The 17,077-nt window shown below is 35.0% G+C and overlaps 1 protein-coding gene across 2 annotated transcripts; it reads left to right on the top strand.

The window, feature by feature from the left end:
* The first annotated feature begins 1,238 nt into the window (after positions 1 to 1,238).
* LOC133782043 (putative disease resistance protein RGA3) lies at positions 1,239 to 10,484 on the top strand. Of its 2 annotated transcripts, none has more exons than XM_062221195.1 (3): positions 1,239 to 4,949; positions 5,089 to 5,174; positions 9,974 to 10,484. In XM_062221195.1, exons 1-2 carry the CDS (start codon positions 1,918 to 1,920, stop codon positions 5,093 to 5,095), a joined length of 3,039 nt encoding a protein of 1,012 aa, XP_062077179.1. In that variant the 5' UTR covers positions 1,239 to 1,917; the 3' UTR covers positions 5,096 to 5,174; positions 9,974 to 10,484. The 2 variants fall into 2 exon arrangements, with proteins under 2 accessions (XP_062077179.1, XP_062077180.1); XM_062221196.1 differs by having other exon boundaries at positions 9,954 to 10,484.
* Positions 10,485 to 17,077: the final 6,593 nt, after the last annotated feature.

The following is a 17,077-nucleotide window of genomic DNA, read 5'->3' as shown; positions in this document are numbered from 1 at the left end:
ATTGTTTGTAGCCATGAATCTCTCAGGGATGAATGCTTAAGGCTCTCAATGAAAGCACCAAACTGTTGACGCCGTTTTTCGTCAAACAGTGAAAGAAGAGCACGTAAACAATGAATGACAATGGCTGAATGAAATAAAACAAATCAAACACGCTATTTTTACGTGGTTCAGCAGTTAAATCTGCCTAGTCCACGAGTCTCTGTTATTAATCTCAAGATTATCTCTGAAAATTCTTAAGCATGAATTCTTCAGAGTTTTCTCTCCAGGATCAGAATTTCGGTCCATTACAATGGTGCATGACTTCTCTATTTATAGAGAAGGATGCAGAATACTATCCCACATATTTTGGGTAATTACTCTTTTGTGAATAAAATAAATGGCTTTAAATGCCTATAATCAGATATAAAAGGAAACATCCCTGAAGACCAGGAAACGCATAACTGACCAAATAATATCCCACGATTCTTGGGGATTTACATTAATAAATGAGGATTACATCTCATATTTATAATACTTGTAGGTATTCAAGGTGGTTATCGCGTATCCCTAAGGCTTAAGCATCCCAGGTCCCACGTCATTGTGCGAGCTAATGACATCTCCCGAGATCACGTGTCTTTCGAGATCGTACGTACATCGAGCTCGAGACCCCCGATTCGAAGTCGTCCTCGAGGATGAGTGTGTTCTCGGAGCTACCCTTCGAGATCGAGATCGTTTCGAGGTCACCATATTCGAGATCATATATCGTACTTTGCAGGCTCGATATACAATCCTAGAACATACTCTAATCCTCACGAGACCATTCGTTGCGAATCCAATCTTTCGAGGTCACATTTACCATGGCTCGAAATCTGGGTATAACACCTCAAAAACAAATTGATAAAATAGTTTATATCTTTTTGGACTTTGTATTTTTTCCCATTACCTGTTTGGACCCTATGTTTTGATAAATTACTTTTTGGACCCTATGTTTTGTAAAATGGTTAAAATTGAACCATAAACTCAATTTTGATGAAGAAAAAATTGAATATAACAACACAGTTTTTAAGCAGAATAATTTTATTTTTCTTCTGAATTGTTAGTTTGGTAAATTATTTGTGATTTTAGTTGAGAAAATATTGTCCAAAATTGGGTTTAGGGTTCTATTTTAATAATTTTATAAAACATAGGGTCTAAAAAATAATTTATCAAAATATAGGTTCCAAACAGAAAATGAGAAAAAACACCGGAGCCAAAAGTTATAAACCCTTGACAAAATAAAAAATGTCTTTTATTTTTTTATATAAAAAAAGAATTTGCTAGCTAAAAATCGAGAAAAAAAAAGATTATTCACTTAAAAAACTGGTCAGCTTCTTCCCCTTCCAGTTCAGATTTGATCTACGCAGGGAGGAGTGGCCGGACTTGTCTCCAGATCTGGTCGGCGGCGGAGAAGCAACACAGGGAGGAACCGCCTGAAGAGCTACACTGGGACGATCGGATCTGGTCTGGGACTTGGCACGCGACGGAGACCATAATCTGAGCAGCGAGGAGAAGGGCTGGTGACGGTTGACGACAGCGCGCGATCGGAATCTACGCTTGTGGGTCGAGTTCTGGCAAAGAGAAAGAGACTCAAAGGGAGTAACATAAATCTTCTGTCTGGTTTACGTACTCTAATGTCGTTGTCGACGGAATCTAGTACTTGTATTCTCGACGGAAAGATGTCCAAAGGGTTTGCAACAGAAAGAGTTCACTAATATTGAAGGAAATTGCTTGTTCCTCTCTAAAGTCCTCTCATCACTTTTGCATTTGGTTATTGTCATTTTGGATCTAGCTAGACCTGTATTTATGATATGATGTGGTGTTAGCATAGTACTCTTCAACGTTTTAATTACCAATCAATTGCTTCTTCAAGGCGAATAGACTGTGGCCTTCACTGCAACCATGGCTGATGCTTTCACCTCCGCACTTGTCAATCAGTTTGTTTCGGGTGCCCTTCTAAAGATTGATGAAAATTTGGGATTGGTCCAGAATGTAAAGAAAGATGTCAAAAGGCTCAAAAAGAGTCTGAAATACATCCAAGATTTGTTGGTAGATGCTGGGACAAGACGACTCGACTCTCAATGGCTGAAACAGTGGCTAAGTGATCTCGAAGACATATCGTTGGACATGGACGACGTGTTGGATGAGTGGAACTCTGCCATTCTCAAGTCTGAAATTGAGAAACATGATCAAGAAGGAAAGGGTGGGGGTGAAGATGGTGATGAGAGTAGTGATGTTCGGGCAAAGCAGGTATGCTTTCCGGTGCCCTCTTCTTGGTTTTGTTTCAAACAAGTTAATCAAGTGATTAGGCATTGTGATTTTGCTAAGAGAATTAGGCAATTGAACAATGAGCTAGATAGTATTAAAAAAGATGGCCATGATCATGGGATAGTCATCGGATCTATTTCTCAACAACAATATATTCCTAGTTCCATTGTCAAATCAAGAATCACTACTATTTCTATGATTGAAGAAACTGAAATACATGGTCGAGATGATGATAAGGAAATTTTAGTGAGTAAGTTGTTATGTGATTGGACTCAAAAGGGTACTAAAGGGATTGATATAGTTCCTATTGTAGGAATGGGGGGACTTGGTAAAACTACTCTTGCCCAGCTAGTTTATAATGATGATAGGGTTAAGGCTCACTTTGATAAGCGAATTTGGGTGTGTGTCTCGGAGCCTTTTGATCAAAAAAGAGTTGCTAAGGCAATTGTTAATGGACTAGGAGGAAATGCCCAAAATTATGATGAGTTAGAGAGTTTGGTGCAATGCATTAGTAATTCTATCAAAGGAATGAAGTTCCTTCTTGTCTTAGATGATGTATGGACAGAGGAGAAACAAAAGTGGGAACAGTTAAAGCAACCTCTTATGCAGGGTGGTATAGGAAGTAGAATATTAGTGACAACAAGGAAAGAGGAGGTCACTATAATGATGAGGGCAATTGTTAGAAAGATTTCACTTAAAAAATTGTCAGACGAGCAATGTTGGTTGATCATTAGACAACTAGTATTTGTGGAGGGAGAAGAGAATGAGTCCCAATTATTAGAAGAAATTGGAAGAAAAATTGCTAGCAAGTGTAAGGGCTTACCTCTTGTTGCAAAGGTTTTAGGTGGTCTCATGTACTATAAAAAGAGTGAAAGCGATTGGAATGACATTTTACAAAACAAATTGTGGGATTCAAAAGTTGTTGAGGAAGAGATTTTTGCTCCATTGTTGTTAAGTTATTATGACTTATCTCCTTTGGAAAAGTGTTGTTACTCTTATTGTTCCTTATTTCCAAAAGATTATAAATTTGAAAGAGATACATTGATTGACATGTGGATCTCCCAAGGTTATGTTGGCGATTCAAGAACAGGTCAGGAGTGTTTCGAGAGTTTAGTCATGCGATCATTTTTTGATGATTACTTTCAGGAATTCAATGCATCTGGTGTTTTTGATCCGAGAATTTATTACCAAATGCATGATATAGTGCATGACTTTACCCAATTTTTGGCAAAAAGTAAAATTATTGTCATTGAATGTGATGATATCAAAATGGGAATGAAGTCTTTGGAGCACAAAGTCTGTCATTTGAATTTGCTGAATGTACAATCAAATTCCTTAGACAAAGTTCTTACTTTGAAGGATATCAAGAGGGATATTCAAAGGAAATTGCGTACACTTCTCATTTCAACAGATGAAATTGAAGTAGTACTTGATTATGATTTCATTTTCTCGAATCTCAAAGGTCTTCGAACAATATGTCTACCAGCTCTGGGTGTGACCAATCTACCCCAAAATATTACCACTTTGATACATTTGAGGTATCTTGATCTTTCAAACAATTCCAATTTGAGGATATTGCCCGAGTCATTGTGTGATTTATGTAACCTACAAACTCTAAAACTAAATAAATGTTATAATCTTCAAAGGCTACCAGAAGGAATTGGAAAAGTAGTTAAGTTGAGATGTCTTTACAATGATGGTTGTTCTGAGATAAAAGGGATACCAAAAGGGTTTGGAAAACTTACTAGAATTCAAAAGCTAGGAATGATTCCCATACCCAAAAATAACAAAGAAGCATATTTCCCATTTGGAGATTTGAAAAATTCAAACTTCTATGATCATTTTCAAGGATTTCTTCGTGTAAGGCGATGTGTGAATTTAGCAAATGTGGGTGAAGCTGAAAAGATAAGCCTTGGAAAGATGAAAGAGCTAGTGGAGTTGAGTCTAAACTTTAGAGTATTTGATGGAAGTAGTGTTGAAGAGGAAGCAATGCCACAAAATGAGGATATGATACTTGAAGCCCTAAAACCACATCCACACTTGAAACTTTTAACAATCAGTCAGTACCATGGAGCCAATTTCCCAACTTGGATGACTTCATTGATCAACTTGAAATACCTTTCTCTTGTTGGGTTCGATAATTGTGAAACTCTACCTCCTTTAGGGAAATTGCCATGTTTGGAATCACTTCAGTTATCCATATTGACAAGTGTGAAATATGTTGGTGCTGAGTTTTGGGGAATAAATCATGAAGGAGAAGACTCATTCCCAAAATTGAAGAATCTTTGGTTTAATTACTTTTCACAATGGAAAAAATGGGAAGGGAGCCAAGAAGAAGCAGCAGCAGTAAGAAGTTCATCAACTTCAAAAGTTATGCCATGTCTACGTTCATTGCGAATTACGTATTGTCGTAATTTGGAAGCACTTCCTGACTTTCTACGGAGGACGCCATTGGAAGACTTGAGAATTGGTGACTCTGCCATCTTAGAACAATGTTGCTTAAAAGAATGGCTTCACATTCCAAATATTGAAATTAATTACAGTTTTGTACAAAAAGATGGAACATGGATTCAGAAGGAAAAGGATCAAAATAAGTCTGAATTTGGTGTTGGTGAACAGCCAAGCAATATTGAAATTGAGTGTGTTTCTTCACCGCAAACATCCAGGTGTGTATAGTAACTAGTTATCTTCTATACGTACCCTGACTAATATTAATTTTAAATCTTATTATTATTAATGTACCAAATAATTAAAATATAATTTTGTCAAAAAAAATATTTAATATATATCTATATTATTTTGCAGGGAATAATAAGGGGAGCAGAGTCATCATCCAAGTTTAATAAGCATTATTTATTGGACTTAACAAGGCAATAGGAGTGTTAAAGAAGGTAATTAATTTATATATATTCTATTTATTTTATATTAAATATCTTCATTCTATGTGAGTATGCACTCAATTTAATTTCAAATAAATAATAAAGGGCAGTATATATTGCTATTGATGTAATTCTCTTCTATATTAAAAAATGTGTAGATAACATAAATTTTTTGTTTTAACAGTTTTTTATTATTTTTAGTTAATTTTAACGAAATATTATTATATTTAACAGAAAGATATTTTATAATGATAATTATTTAAAAATAATTAAACCATATATTTTATAATTTAACTAAAATTTAATTAAACTTAATATTATATTAAACATATAATATATAATATTTTATTGTCACCGTTAAATTAAAAATCTAGAACAAATATAAACTTAAACAAAAAAATTTAATTAAAGGGATATTTGCGGCATAAATACCTAATGTTTTATACTTGTTATATTTAAATACCGAATCTTTTATTTTTACGGCAAAAATACCTAATGTTCAATATATGTTAAAGATAAATACCTAATTATTTTACTTTGCGGCAAAAATACCAAAAGTTGCTAAAACATTACTTTTATCGGTACCTCATTTGTTGGAGTTGTTAAGTGTTGATTCACCAGATATGTATCACTCTGTAATTTGAGTATTTTTTTTTTCAAAAATATATATTGATTTAAAATGTCTTTTTAATTCATTTTTCTAATTTAAAATGTTTTTTTTTTAAAAAAAATATTATGAAATTGGCCAATTGCAGAGTGACAAATATTTGTTTAGTTAATATGTTTAACAACTCTAACAGATGAAGTACTTAAAGAAGCAATGTTTTAACAACTTTATGTATTTTTGCCATAAAGAAAAAAGATTAGGTATTTATCTTTAACATATATTGAACATTGTGTATTTTTTCCGTAAAAAAAAAGATTAGGTATTTAACTGTAACAAGTGTGAAACATTGAGTATTTATGTCGCAAACACCCCTTAATTAAAATAGGATATTTTAAAGATATTTTATGATAATTTAAATAATTAAATCATATTTATTTTAAAATAATAAAGACATACATATTAATTTGTTTATTTTATAAATTTGTGTGATGCTTTGTTTTTTTTTAAGTGATTGGAGCTCGTTTTTTTTCATTGAATTCACTAAAAGACATTGTGAGCTACATTAGAAACTAAAAATAGTTGATGCATGTATACTTATTTTATTTTATTACTATGATTTTTTCTATACTTATTTTATTTTTATTATTAATTTCTTTTTAAATATTATTGTATTATATATATATGTCATGTAACCATGTAAATATATATATATATATCAATGTTTCATTTAGATATCATATATGTAGAGACCATGTAAATATATATATGTCAACGTTTTGTTTATATGTCATATATGTAGAGATTATTGATATAAGTATTTATTTATACTATCGAACTATAATTTATTCTTTTATATATATATATATATATTTAAAAAAACGATGAACCAGTTTTTATTAAAATAATAGACAATATTTACAATTTTAAAATTAAGCAAATGTGCATTGCACGTTGCTTGTATCTAGTATATATATACGTTTGCTTAGTTTTATTTATAGAATTTATTAATTATATTTATTAAATTTGTATTATTGTCATATAAATATTTCAAATAATTAAACAATATTATATATAAAAAAATAGCATAAACATATTAAATGAAAAATTAAACCAAAATACTGTTTATGATTTAAAATATATATATATAATATGATAATCTTTTTAAACAAGGTAATTTTTTTTAATAAAAACTAAGATTATGTTTTATATATTTTATTATTATAATAATATTTTATAATATTTAAATTTATATTGATATAAGTATTAAATATTATTATAATAATATTTTATAATATTTGAATTCATATTAATATAATTAGTAAAAAAAAATAGGATTATCATAATAATATTTTATAACATTTAAATTTATATTAATATAATTATTAAATATCTAGTGTTTGATATTTTTTTTAATAAAAAATAAGATTATGTATTATTATTATTATTATATTTTATAATATTTAAATGTATATTGATATAAGTATTAAATATCTAGTCTTGTATTAAATATTATTATAATAATAATATTTTATAATATTTGAATTCATAGTAAAAAAATAAGATTATATATTAGGGAATTTACTCATTTGATACATTTTGTTTTTGCAGAGTATCGTTCTGGTACTCTCTGTTTTCAATAGTGCTCATATGAGTCCCCGTATTTTAAAAACATAGGTATTTGATATCCTAAATGATAAAATTTTGTCAATATGACCAAAATGTCAACAATTATATATAATTTATAGTTCGTATGATTGAGAGTAATTTGATTAAATTAGTAAAATTTTATTAATTAAATTTGAGTTTAGTGTATCAAATGTGTACAATTTTAAAATACATGGTACCAAATATGAACAATTTTTAAATGTAGGGTACCAAATATGTACGATTTCAAAATGCAGGGTACCAAATGAGTATTATTTGTAAACACATGGTACTAAGATGATACTTTGCAAAAATACATAGTACCAAATTATTACTTACCCTATATATTATATCATAATAATCTTTTATAGCATTTAAATTTATATTTATATAGTTATTAAATATTCAGTCTTGTATTATATATTATGATTATAATGATAGTTTATAACATTTGAATTTGAATTTATATTAATTTAATCATTATATATGTAGTCTTATATTAAATATTAAATATTACTATAATAATGATATTTTATAATATTTAAATTTATATTAATATAATTGATAAATATATATTTTTAAGTTAGTTTTAAATTTATATTTTATTAAATATTTATAATATTATGTTAAATTTAACAAAACAAACTGTTAAAACTAATAATTTTCCTTATCTGTACGCTTATTATATAGAATAGATATAGAGAGCCACTACAACACATCCACTTTTTTGACAACATTGGCGCATCATCTTTCTATTTTAGGCACTGCATAAATTTAATCCTAATTTTTTTTATATGACAATATACATTTTAATCCCGTAAATTTTCAAGAAATTTTGAATAGTTTATGAAGTTGGAAACATAGTTTAAATTGTCAAATTTTATATGCATTCACAAAAAAATAGGCATGCATGGAACAAAAAGTTTAAACTGTGTTTTCTTAACCATAACTTAGTCAGAATTTTTTGAAAATTTGTAAGATGCTCTATATAGTTACAATGTACACCTTCAAATAAAAAAATTTGATATTATATTTATCAAAGTAACGAAAATAGAAAAAAGATGTACTGGTGTAGTAAAAAAATGGATGCGTTGTAGTTGTTATATATATATATATATACTAGATACAAGCAACGTGCAATATGCACGTTTGCTTAGTTTTATTTATAGAATTTATTAATTATTTTGATTAAATTTATATTAATGTCAAATAAACTTTGAAATAAATATCCTATTCTAATTAAATAATTTATTTATTTTTGTGTAAGTTTATATTTGTTCTAGTTTTTGAATTTGGGAGTGACAACAAGAGATTATATATTATATGTTTAATGTAATATTAAATATTATATGTGGATTTTAAATTTAAGTTTCTTGCTAGTTTTAAAAAATAACAATTTGTTGCTAATTCACAGTAGATTATATTATATGTTTAATATGATATTATTTTAATAAGTGAGTTTATAAGTTTAGTTAAATTTTATCTACGTTATAAAACGTATGATTTTATTATTTTTAAATTATTTTTATTGTAAAATATCTCAAAAATATCATATTTTAATTTGTTTAATTATTTATTATTTTAAAATAATTACCATTGTAAAATATTTGAAAAATATCTTATTTTAATTTTTTTTAATTATTTATTTTATTTAAGTTTAAGTGTTTACAAACTATCGTTAAATATAAGAATGTTTTATTAAATATAAGAATATTCCGTTAAAGTTAACATTAAAAAAAATAAAAAAGCCGTTGAAACCAAGAATTTCCGTTATCAACACACTTATTATATAGAAGAGATATATCTTTTATATAAAAAATGTGTAGATAACAAATATTTTTTTGTTTTAACGGTTTGTTTTGTCAACTTTAACGAAATATTCTAAATATTTAAGGGAATATACATTTAAAAGTAATTTTAAAAAATATTTATCAATTATATTAATATAAATTCATTTATTATAAAATATCATTATTATAATAATATTAAATATAAGACTAAATATATAATAATTATATTAATATAAATTCAAATATTATAAAATATCTTTATTATGATATATAATACAAAACTAGATATTTAATAATTATATCAATATAAATTTAAATATTATAAAATATCGTTATAATAATAATATCTATTACATAACCTTAATTTTATTATTTTTTCTAAAAATATTCTAATATTATATATATTTAAAAAAGTCAAATAGTATTTTGGTTTAATTTTTATTTAATATATTTATATCATTCTTTTATATATAATATTGTTTATTTATTTGAAATTTATATGACAATAATACAAATTTAATAAATATAATTAATAAATTTTATAAATAAAACTAAGCAAACATTCATTGCATATTTCTTATATCTAATATAGAAAAATTTATAGTTTAATTTTTACGGCAAGTGATTTTTTAAATTGAAAAATAAGAGATTTTTTTTTAATAATAGTGAAGATTTCATTAAGAGCATACAAAACCTCTAGATATTTAATACTTATATAAAAATAAATTTAAATTGCTTACCCAAAAATAGATTACCTGATGATGTGGCAGGATTGATCTACACGTGGGAGGCACGTGACAATTTTAAATAAGTGTGTTCTGCTCGGCCATCGACCAGAAGATCATTGGCTTATCAGGCATCATATTTATGGGCAACCAGCCTGGTCGCATATATTCATTTATTTCTTTCAAATATGCAATCTTGTAATTATGTATTAATTGTAATTTCCTTTATTATTTAGATACGCAAGTATTAATTGTAATTAAGGCTCATTGGCCTAGGTAGACCTTCTTGAGCCTATAAATAAGAATCAATGGGCTCAAGGGAGGAGACTTTTCTGCACTTTTAGTTTGAGAACGCTTGAGCTGAGAGATTCTAAGAGAGAAAAATAATGTTGTTATCCATCACGATTGTATCCATCTGAGAATCAGTGAAACTCGCGAACTCAAGTTCATTAATCACTGATCTTGGAATACTGCATTAATAAGAACATTAAGTGGACATAGGTCATTACCATCCTATTGAGGCCGAACTATTATAAATTGTTAGTGTTGTTTATCTTTTGATCTTGATTTCTTCTCACTTTCATTTTATTTTGTTACACCCAAATTTCGAGACAAGAAATTATGACCTCGAAAGCTGGACTCGTCAAGTGTGAGCTCGAGATATATAAAACACATGTTCGTGGTCTAGATGTCAAAACCTCGGAGCAAGACGGCAACCTCAAAGACATGTAGCCTTGGGATTCTTTCTGAGCTCGAAATAACATAACATCGGGATACATCCGTTATCGAGTGTCTTCGGATCGAGTAGCCCGAGCTTAAAGAGTGCAAGCTCGAAATGTGACAGCCTCGACGAAATTTATTTGCTCAGAGTAGGTCTTGGAGTAAGACGGTCAGTCCGTAACCTGTCTGTAAACCTTGACTGATGCGATGTTGATTGCTGATCTCGGAGATTTGATGAATCATTTGATGTAATATGTTTTGTACATTTAAAGATATTTATTGTTGTAACGTCTGGACATTAAAGGGATATTAACAAGTCTGTTATCCGTTTTCCTGGTCTTCAGGGGACATTTCCTTGTATATAGGAGTTACAACATTTAATATCATTATTTCAATTAATAAGCAGGCATATCTTCCCGAAATATGTGGGAATGAACTCTGAAAACTCTCTATAAATAGAGAGGTCATGAACACTTAAAAGAGGACGGTTCTTTTGCTATTTAGAGAGAAAACTCAAAGTTCTAATAAAATAGACTCGTGGACTAGGCAGATTTAACTGTTGAACTACGTAAAATCCTTGTTGTTCCAACCATACTATTCATTTGCACCATAGTTCTTATTGTTTAATCGCTCGACATTTTAAGTTGACGAAAAATGGCGTCAACAGTTTAGTGCTTTCATTGAGAGCCTTAAGCAGTACAATCCCTGATTAGCTATGGCCACAAATGATCCGAATATTCCTGAAGAAAACTATCTACGACGCCCTGGGAAACAGCCGATGATGAATTCAGAACCAGAAGAGAGAAGTGAGTCCTCCGATTCTCAAGGACCTCCGGCACCACCGGCCCCCAGGGACGACGAGGACATGTATTATAATCCTGAGCGATATGTTCCCATTGTGGAACTCGAAAATCGTCAGTTAAGAAAACAGTTGGCTGAGGCCAAGAAGCGTAATGAAGAATTAGCTAGACTGGCTGCGGAGGCACAGGCGGCTCAGCCTCAACCTCCATCTGAGGCCCAGGTCCCTCCTCCACAGGACGTTCATGTTCCTCCCCGTAGACCTCGTGGGCGACCTCGCAAAAATGCCGCCACAAGAAGAACGGAGCAACCTCTGCCACTGACAGAACAACCTGCCCCTTCGAGGCCCCAGAGAAACACCCGAACTAGAGCTCCGGTTAACTGAACTGCTGAGTTACTAGTTGAAACTGGGAATAACTGAGCCCCTGCAGAGGCTCGGACTCAGAATCTTGGTAACACACAGAATGTTACCGAGCCGACACAGGCGAACTCGGGACCATCCAGACCCCGAAATGGGTGGCAGCCACCACACCCATACGGTTCCCTCCATCGCCAATAAGATATCCCTCACCGCCTCGGAGAAACACACAACTGACTCAGGGTGATAGGGAAAGGCGAGCTGGACGGAAGCGGGGGAAGGGAGAAACTACTAGAGAACGGAGAGGCGCCCAACTTACGAGAAGCCAAATGTCTCGGTCTCGCACTGCAGAGACGAGGTAGCCTGAAAGGACAACGAGCCTCGCCAGCGACGACTCAGGAGACACCAGATCAGTCAGTATGTATGATCAATGACGTAGAAATACTGGGAACCAAAGGAACCACCCTGACCTGTGGGAACACCTGAATCAAAATCGGGGTAGTGGTAATCCCTCAAACCCAGACCTGAGAGATCGCCTAAATGGACGCAAGGATCCCATGCGAAGGCGCGAGCCTGGAATTGTGATCAATGGTAACCAATTTTTAGGCGAGATCCCCTGTGGATCCAGTTCAGGAAAGAATTGATCAGATGGAAAGAGCATTTAGGCTCTTACAGAATGAGCGTGGCCGAAATCGGGACGAAGATTCTGATGAGGAGCTCGAACCATTCGATCCCCACATTTCCAACACTCCGTTTCCTTAGGGGTTTTGGATTCCTCATATCCCACCTTTTGAAGGGAAATCCGACCCATACAGTCACTTAAGTACGTTCAACACTATTATGAGGGCAAGTAGTGTGGGTTACGAGCTTAGATGCATCTTATTCCCAGCATCGCTTACAGGACCAGCAAAAAGCTGGTTCGAAAAATATAAGAGGCATTCAATCACTTCTTGGGATCAGCTGTCAAGGGATTTCAAGAAGAAATTTAGAGCCATGATCGGGATAAGGCCCGAGGCATCGACCCTGACCAACGTCCAGCAACAACCAAATGAAACGCTGAAAAGCTTTCTTACAAGATTTAATTTGGAAGTCGCCCGAGCTCGTGATGTAGACGACACCAGTCATTTAATGGCCGTCCAAGCTGGGGTAATGCCAGGAAGTCCCCTCTGGGAAGATATGCAGAGGAAGCCTGTGAGGTCCATAACTGAGTTTAATAGAGGAGCTCAGAGGTTTGTCAATGTAGAAGAGGCGAGGTCGATGCTGAATATGACCTCTCAGCCCATAACTACAATGACAAACGTAAACTTTGCCTCAACCTCGGCGGACCCATCAGCCTCGAAACCCCCTGCAGAAAACCCTTCCAAAAGAAAGAAGAATGAAGGAAATAACCCCGAGGCGGAAGGGGGAAAGAAGAAGAAAGGTGAAATGTATTTCTCCATGTACAAGGTGTACACCGAGCTCAATGAGTTTTGGGAAAATATTTACCTGGCTAATGAAAACCAGGTTCCTTTCAGGCGTCCAGACCCCATGAGAAACCAAAAGTCCAAGAGAGACTCCAATAAATACTGTCGAGTTCACAGAGATACTGGGCACACTACTAATGAGTGCAGACAACTGAAGGATGAGATCGAAGGTCTGATCTTGAGAGGATACTTCAGGCAGTATGTCAGGAACCAGAACAACAATTAGGCTTCTACCAGCCAGAGGACAGCTGCACTGCTGCCTGCCCAAAATAATTCCTGGGCTAGGGAAGAAGAGAGACCCCCTTCGATTGATGGAGAAGATGTGGTAACCATCTCGGGCGGGCCTCACCTCGCAGGATCGGGCAAGAACGCCCAAAAGCGATATGTGAACGAGCTGAATACTGGGGACAGGTCCCATTATGAACCTGAACCCAGAGCTCCAAAGTACCAAAAGGTTGAATCTCAGCCTATAATCTTACTGAGGACGATGCGTCCCATGTTCAGTTTCCTCACAACGACCCACTGGTCATCACTCTTCAGCTCGCGAACAAGAGGGTTCACTGAGTTCTTATTGATAATGGGAGCTCAATGAACATTCTCTATAAGGCCACCTTAGAAAAGATGGGACTCACACTTCGTGACCTAAAATCTTGTGCAACGACGCTGTACGGTTTTTCAGGAGAAGGGATTGCCTATATGGGGCCCATTGAACTCCCTGTGACCTTAGGAGACTACCCAGTCTCAACAACCAAGATGATGGAGTTCGTAGTAGTGGACCTGCCATCAGCCTACAACGTGCTGCTCGGGAGACCCGCCCTAGTAGGGCTGGGGGCAGTCTCGTCTGTAAGGCTCTTGGCCATCAAGTTCCCGATTCTAGTGGCATCGGGACATTGAAGGGAGACCAATTAGCCAGAAGGGAATGCTATAGCATTTCCATAAGAGAAAAGAAGCAGACGAGCGCACAAGCGCTCATTTTTATTCAGAACAAAGACGGGACAGTCTTTGAGATAGATGAAGAAATCGATCCAAGAATAGAGGACAGAGCTGATCTCGAACCCTTGGAAGAGCTCGAAGAAATCAGGCTCGAAGAAGCAGACCCCCTGAAAACAGTAAAGGTTGGGAAAAACCTCCCCGAAGAAACCAAATAGCAATTAATTTGTTTTTTGAAGAAGAATCAGGATGTCTTCGCATGGTCACATTCGGACATGATAGGGATAAGTCCAAATGTGGTGAGTCACACATTGAACATCGACAAAAGCTTCCCGCCGAAGCAGCAAAAGCGAAGACTACTGGATGACGATAGAAAGAAGGCCCTTAAAGAGGAAGTCGACATATTAAAAGCAAACCAATTCATTAGGGATGCTTTTTACCCCGATTGGGTAGCCAACCCGGTACTAGTCCCGAAGCCTAACGGGATATGGCGGACCTGTATTGATTATTCGGACCTCAACAAGGCCTGTCCTAAGGATTGCTTCCCTTTACCTCGGATGGACCAGCTCGTGGATGCCACGGCAGGGCATGGACTCATGTCGTTCATGGATGCCTATTCTGGATATAACCAGATTTCCATGCGTGCCCCTGACCAAGAGCATACGAGTTTCATAACAGACAAAGGGCTGTATTGTTATAACGTCATGCCATTCGGGCTCAAAAATGCTGGAGCCACTTACCAGCGACTCGTGAACATGATGTTCTCCGAACAAATAGGTAATAACATGGAAGTTTATGTTGACGATATGTTAGTTAAATCTCAACTTAACAATAACCATGTAGATGACCTCGAAGAATGCTTCGCCGTGTTACTGAGATATAACATGAAACTCAACCCTCAAAAGTGCTCTTTCGGAGTATCTTCAGGAAAATTCCTGGGATTCATTGTAAATTCTCGGGGAATAGAAGCTAATCCAGATAAAATCCAGGCTCTGATTGATATGCCCTCACCTCGGAAGCATAAGGATGTCCAAAGTTTGACTGGCAGGATGGCAGCGCTAAGTAGGTTTATCTCAAAAGCTACGGACCGTTATCTTCCATTTTTCAGCCTTTTGATGGGAGGCAAGAAATTCGAATGGACGGAGGAATGCGAGTTGGCTTTTCAAGAGCTCAAGAAACACCTCACAGAACCCCCCATATTGTCAAAACCCATTACGGGAGAAGTCTTGTACCTGTACCTTGCTACGACCGAGCACACCATAAGCGCGATACTCGTGCGGGAAGAAGAAAAGGTGCAAAGACCAGTATATTATGTCAGTAAAAGGTTACTGGGGCCAGAATCGAGATATCCCTTAATGGAGAAGTTAGCTCTCAACCTAATTCACTCATCTCGAAAGCTTCAACCCAATTTTCAGGCGCACCCCATCCATGTACTTACCGATCAACCACTAAGACAAGTCCTGTCCAAGCCAGAAGCCTTAGGTCGACTGCTCAAATGGGTTGTTGAACTCGGACAATTCGAGATCACTTATCATCCAAGGACGACCATAAGAGGACAGGCCTTGGCAGACTTCATAGCAGAGTGCACTGGCGTGGCCAACGATAAAGTTATAACCTGGCTCGCGAGCTGTGGAAACTTTATGTTAATGGGTCTTCTAATGAAAATGGATCGGGAGCAGGAGTAATTTTGATCACCCCAGCAGGAAGCCAATTTCATTATGCCTTGAGATTTGACTTCGATGCGTCGAATAACGAAGTCGAATACGAGGCTCTACTGGTAGGACTCCGTATAGCCAAGGAACTCAAAGCCAAAGCGATACATTGCTACAGTGACTCCTAGTTGGTGGTTAATCAAATTTTAGGAGAATACCAGGCTCGTGGTACGAGAATGACAGCATATTTAGAAAAGGCAAAATCAGCACTGGGGCATTTCGAGTTCTATGTGATAGAACAGGTCCCCCGAGAGGAGAACTTGAATGCGGACGCCTTAGCCAAGCTTGCGGCCTCCACCGAGACTGACGAGTTGAATGTCGTGCCAATCGAACATCTCGCGACGCCTAGCATTCACGAGCCTGAGCAGGAGTATGTTTGCATGATCAACTCCGAGCCAACCTGGATGACTCCGATAGTTGAATACCTTGAGATCGACATTCTCCCAGAAGAACGGACCAAGGCCCGAAAACTAATGTATCAGATCCCAAGGTATACCATTATTGATGGAAATATGTATAGAAGAGGATATTCCATGCCGCTACTCCGATGTGTGTCCCCACCCGAAGCTAAGAAAATCTTAGAGGAAATTCATGAAGGGTTCTGTGGAGACCATACTGGGGGGCATAGCCTATCCAAGAAGATCATACGACAGGGGTACTTCTGTCCTACCATCAAAGCAGATTCATTCGGCTACGTCAAGAGGTGTGATAAGTGCCAGCCGTTCGCCACAATTCCTCGAGCTCCACCCTCCGAGCTAACTATGATGACCTCCCCGTGGCCATTTGCGGTCTGGGGAATCGACCTCATAGGCTCACTGCCGACTGGCAAGGGCGGAGTAAAATACGCAGTAGTCGCCGTAGATTACTTCACGAAGTGGACTGAAGCCGAACCTTTGGCAACAATAATCTTGAAGAAAGTCCTTGACTTTGTAGTGAAAAACATCATATGCCGATATGGGATGCCAAGGAAGATTGTGTCCGATAACGGTACTCAATTCGACAGCGATCTATTTACCAACTTTTGTGAAAAAAATAGGATAATAAAGAGATTTTCATCGGTGGCCCATCCCCAGGCGAATGGCCAGGTCGAATGTAACGACCCAAATTTACTAATGAGGCTTAAGGGCCTTGATTAGTGTGCCGGGAGGGCATAATTGGAATATATGTG

Source organism: Humulus lupulus, chromosome 6, assembly GCF_963169125.1.
Source record: "Humulus lupulus chromosome 6, drHumLupu1.1, whole genome shotgun sequence".
Lineage (NCBI taxonomy): Eukaryota > Viridiplantae > Streptophyta > Magnoliopsida > Rosales > Cannabaceae > Humulus > Humulus lupulus.
Note: the sequence above shows the minus strand (reverse complement) of the source record. Positions and strands in the feature narration are given on the sequence as shown.

Excerpts from the sequence above, each read along its gene's own strand:
- LOC133782043 (XM_062221195.1), top strand. The coding sequence starts at position 1,918 with ATGGCTGATGCTTTCACCTCCGCACTTGTCAATCAGTTTGTTTCGGGT.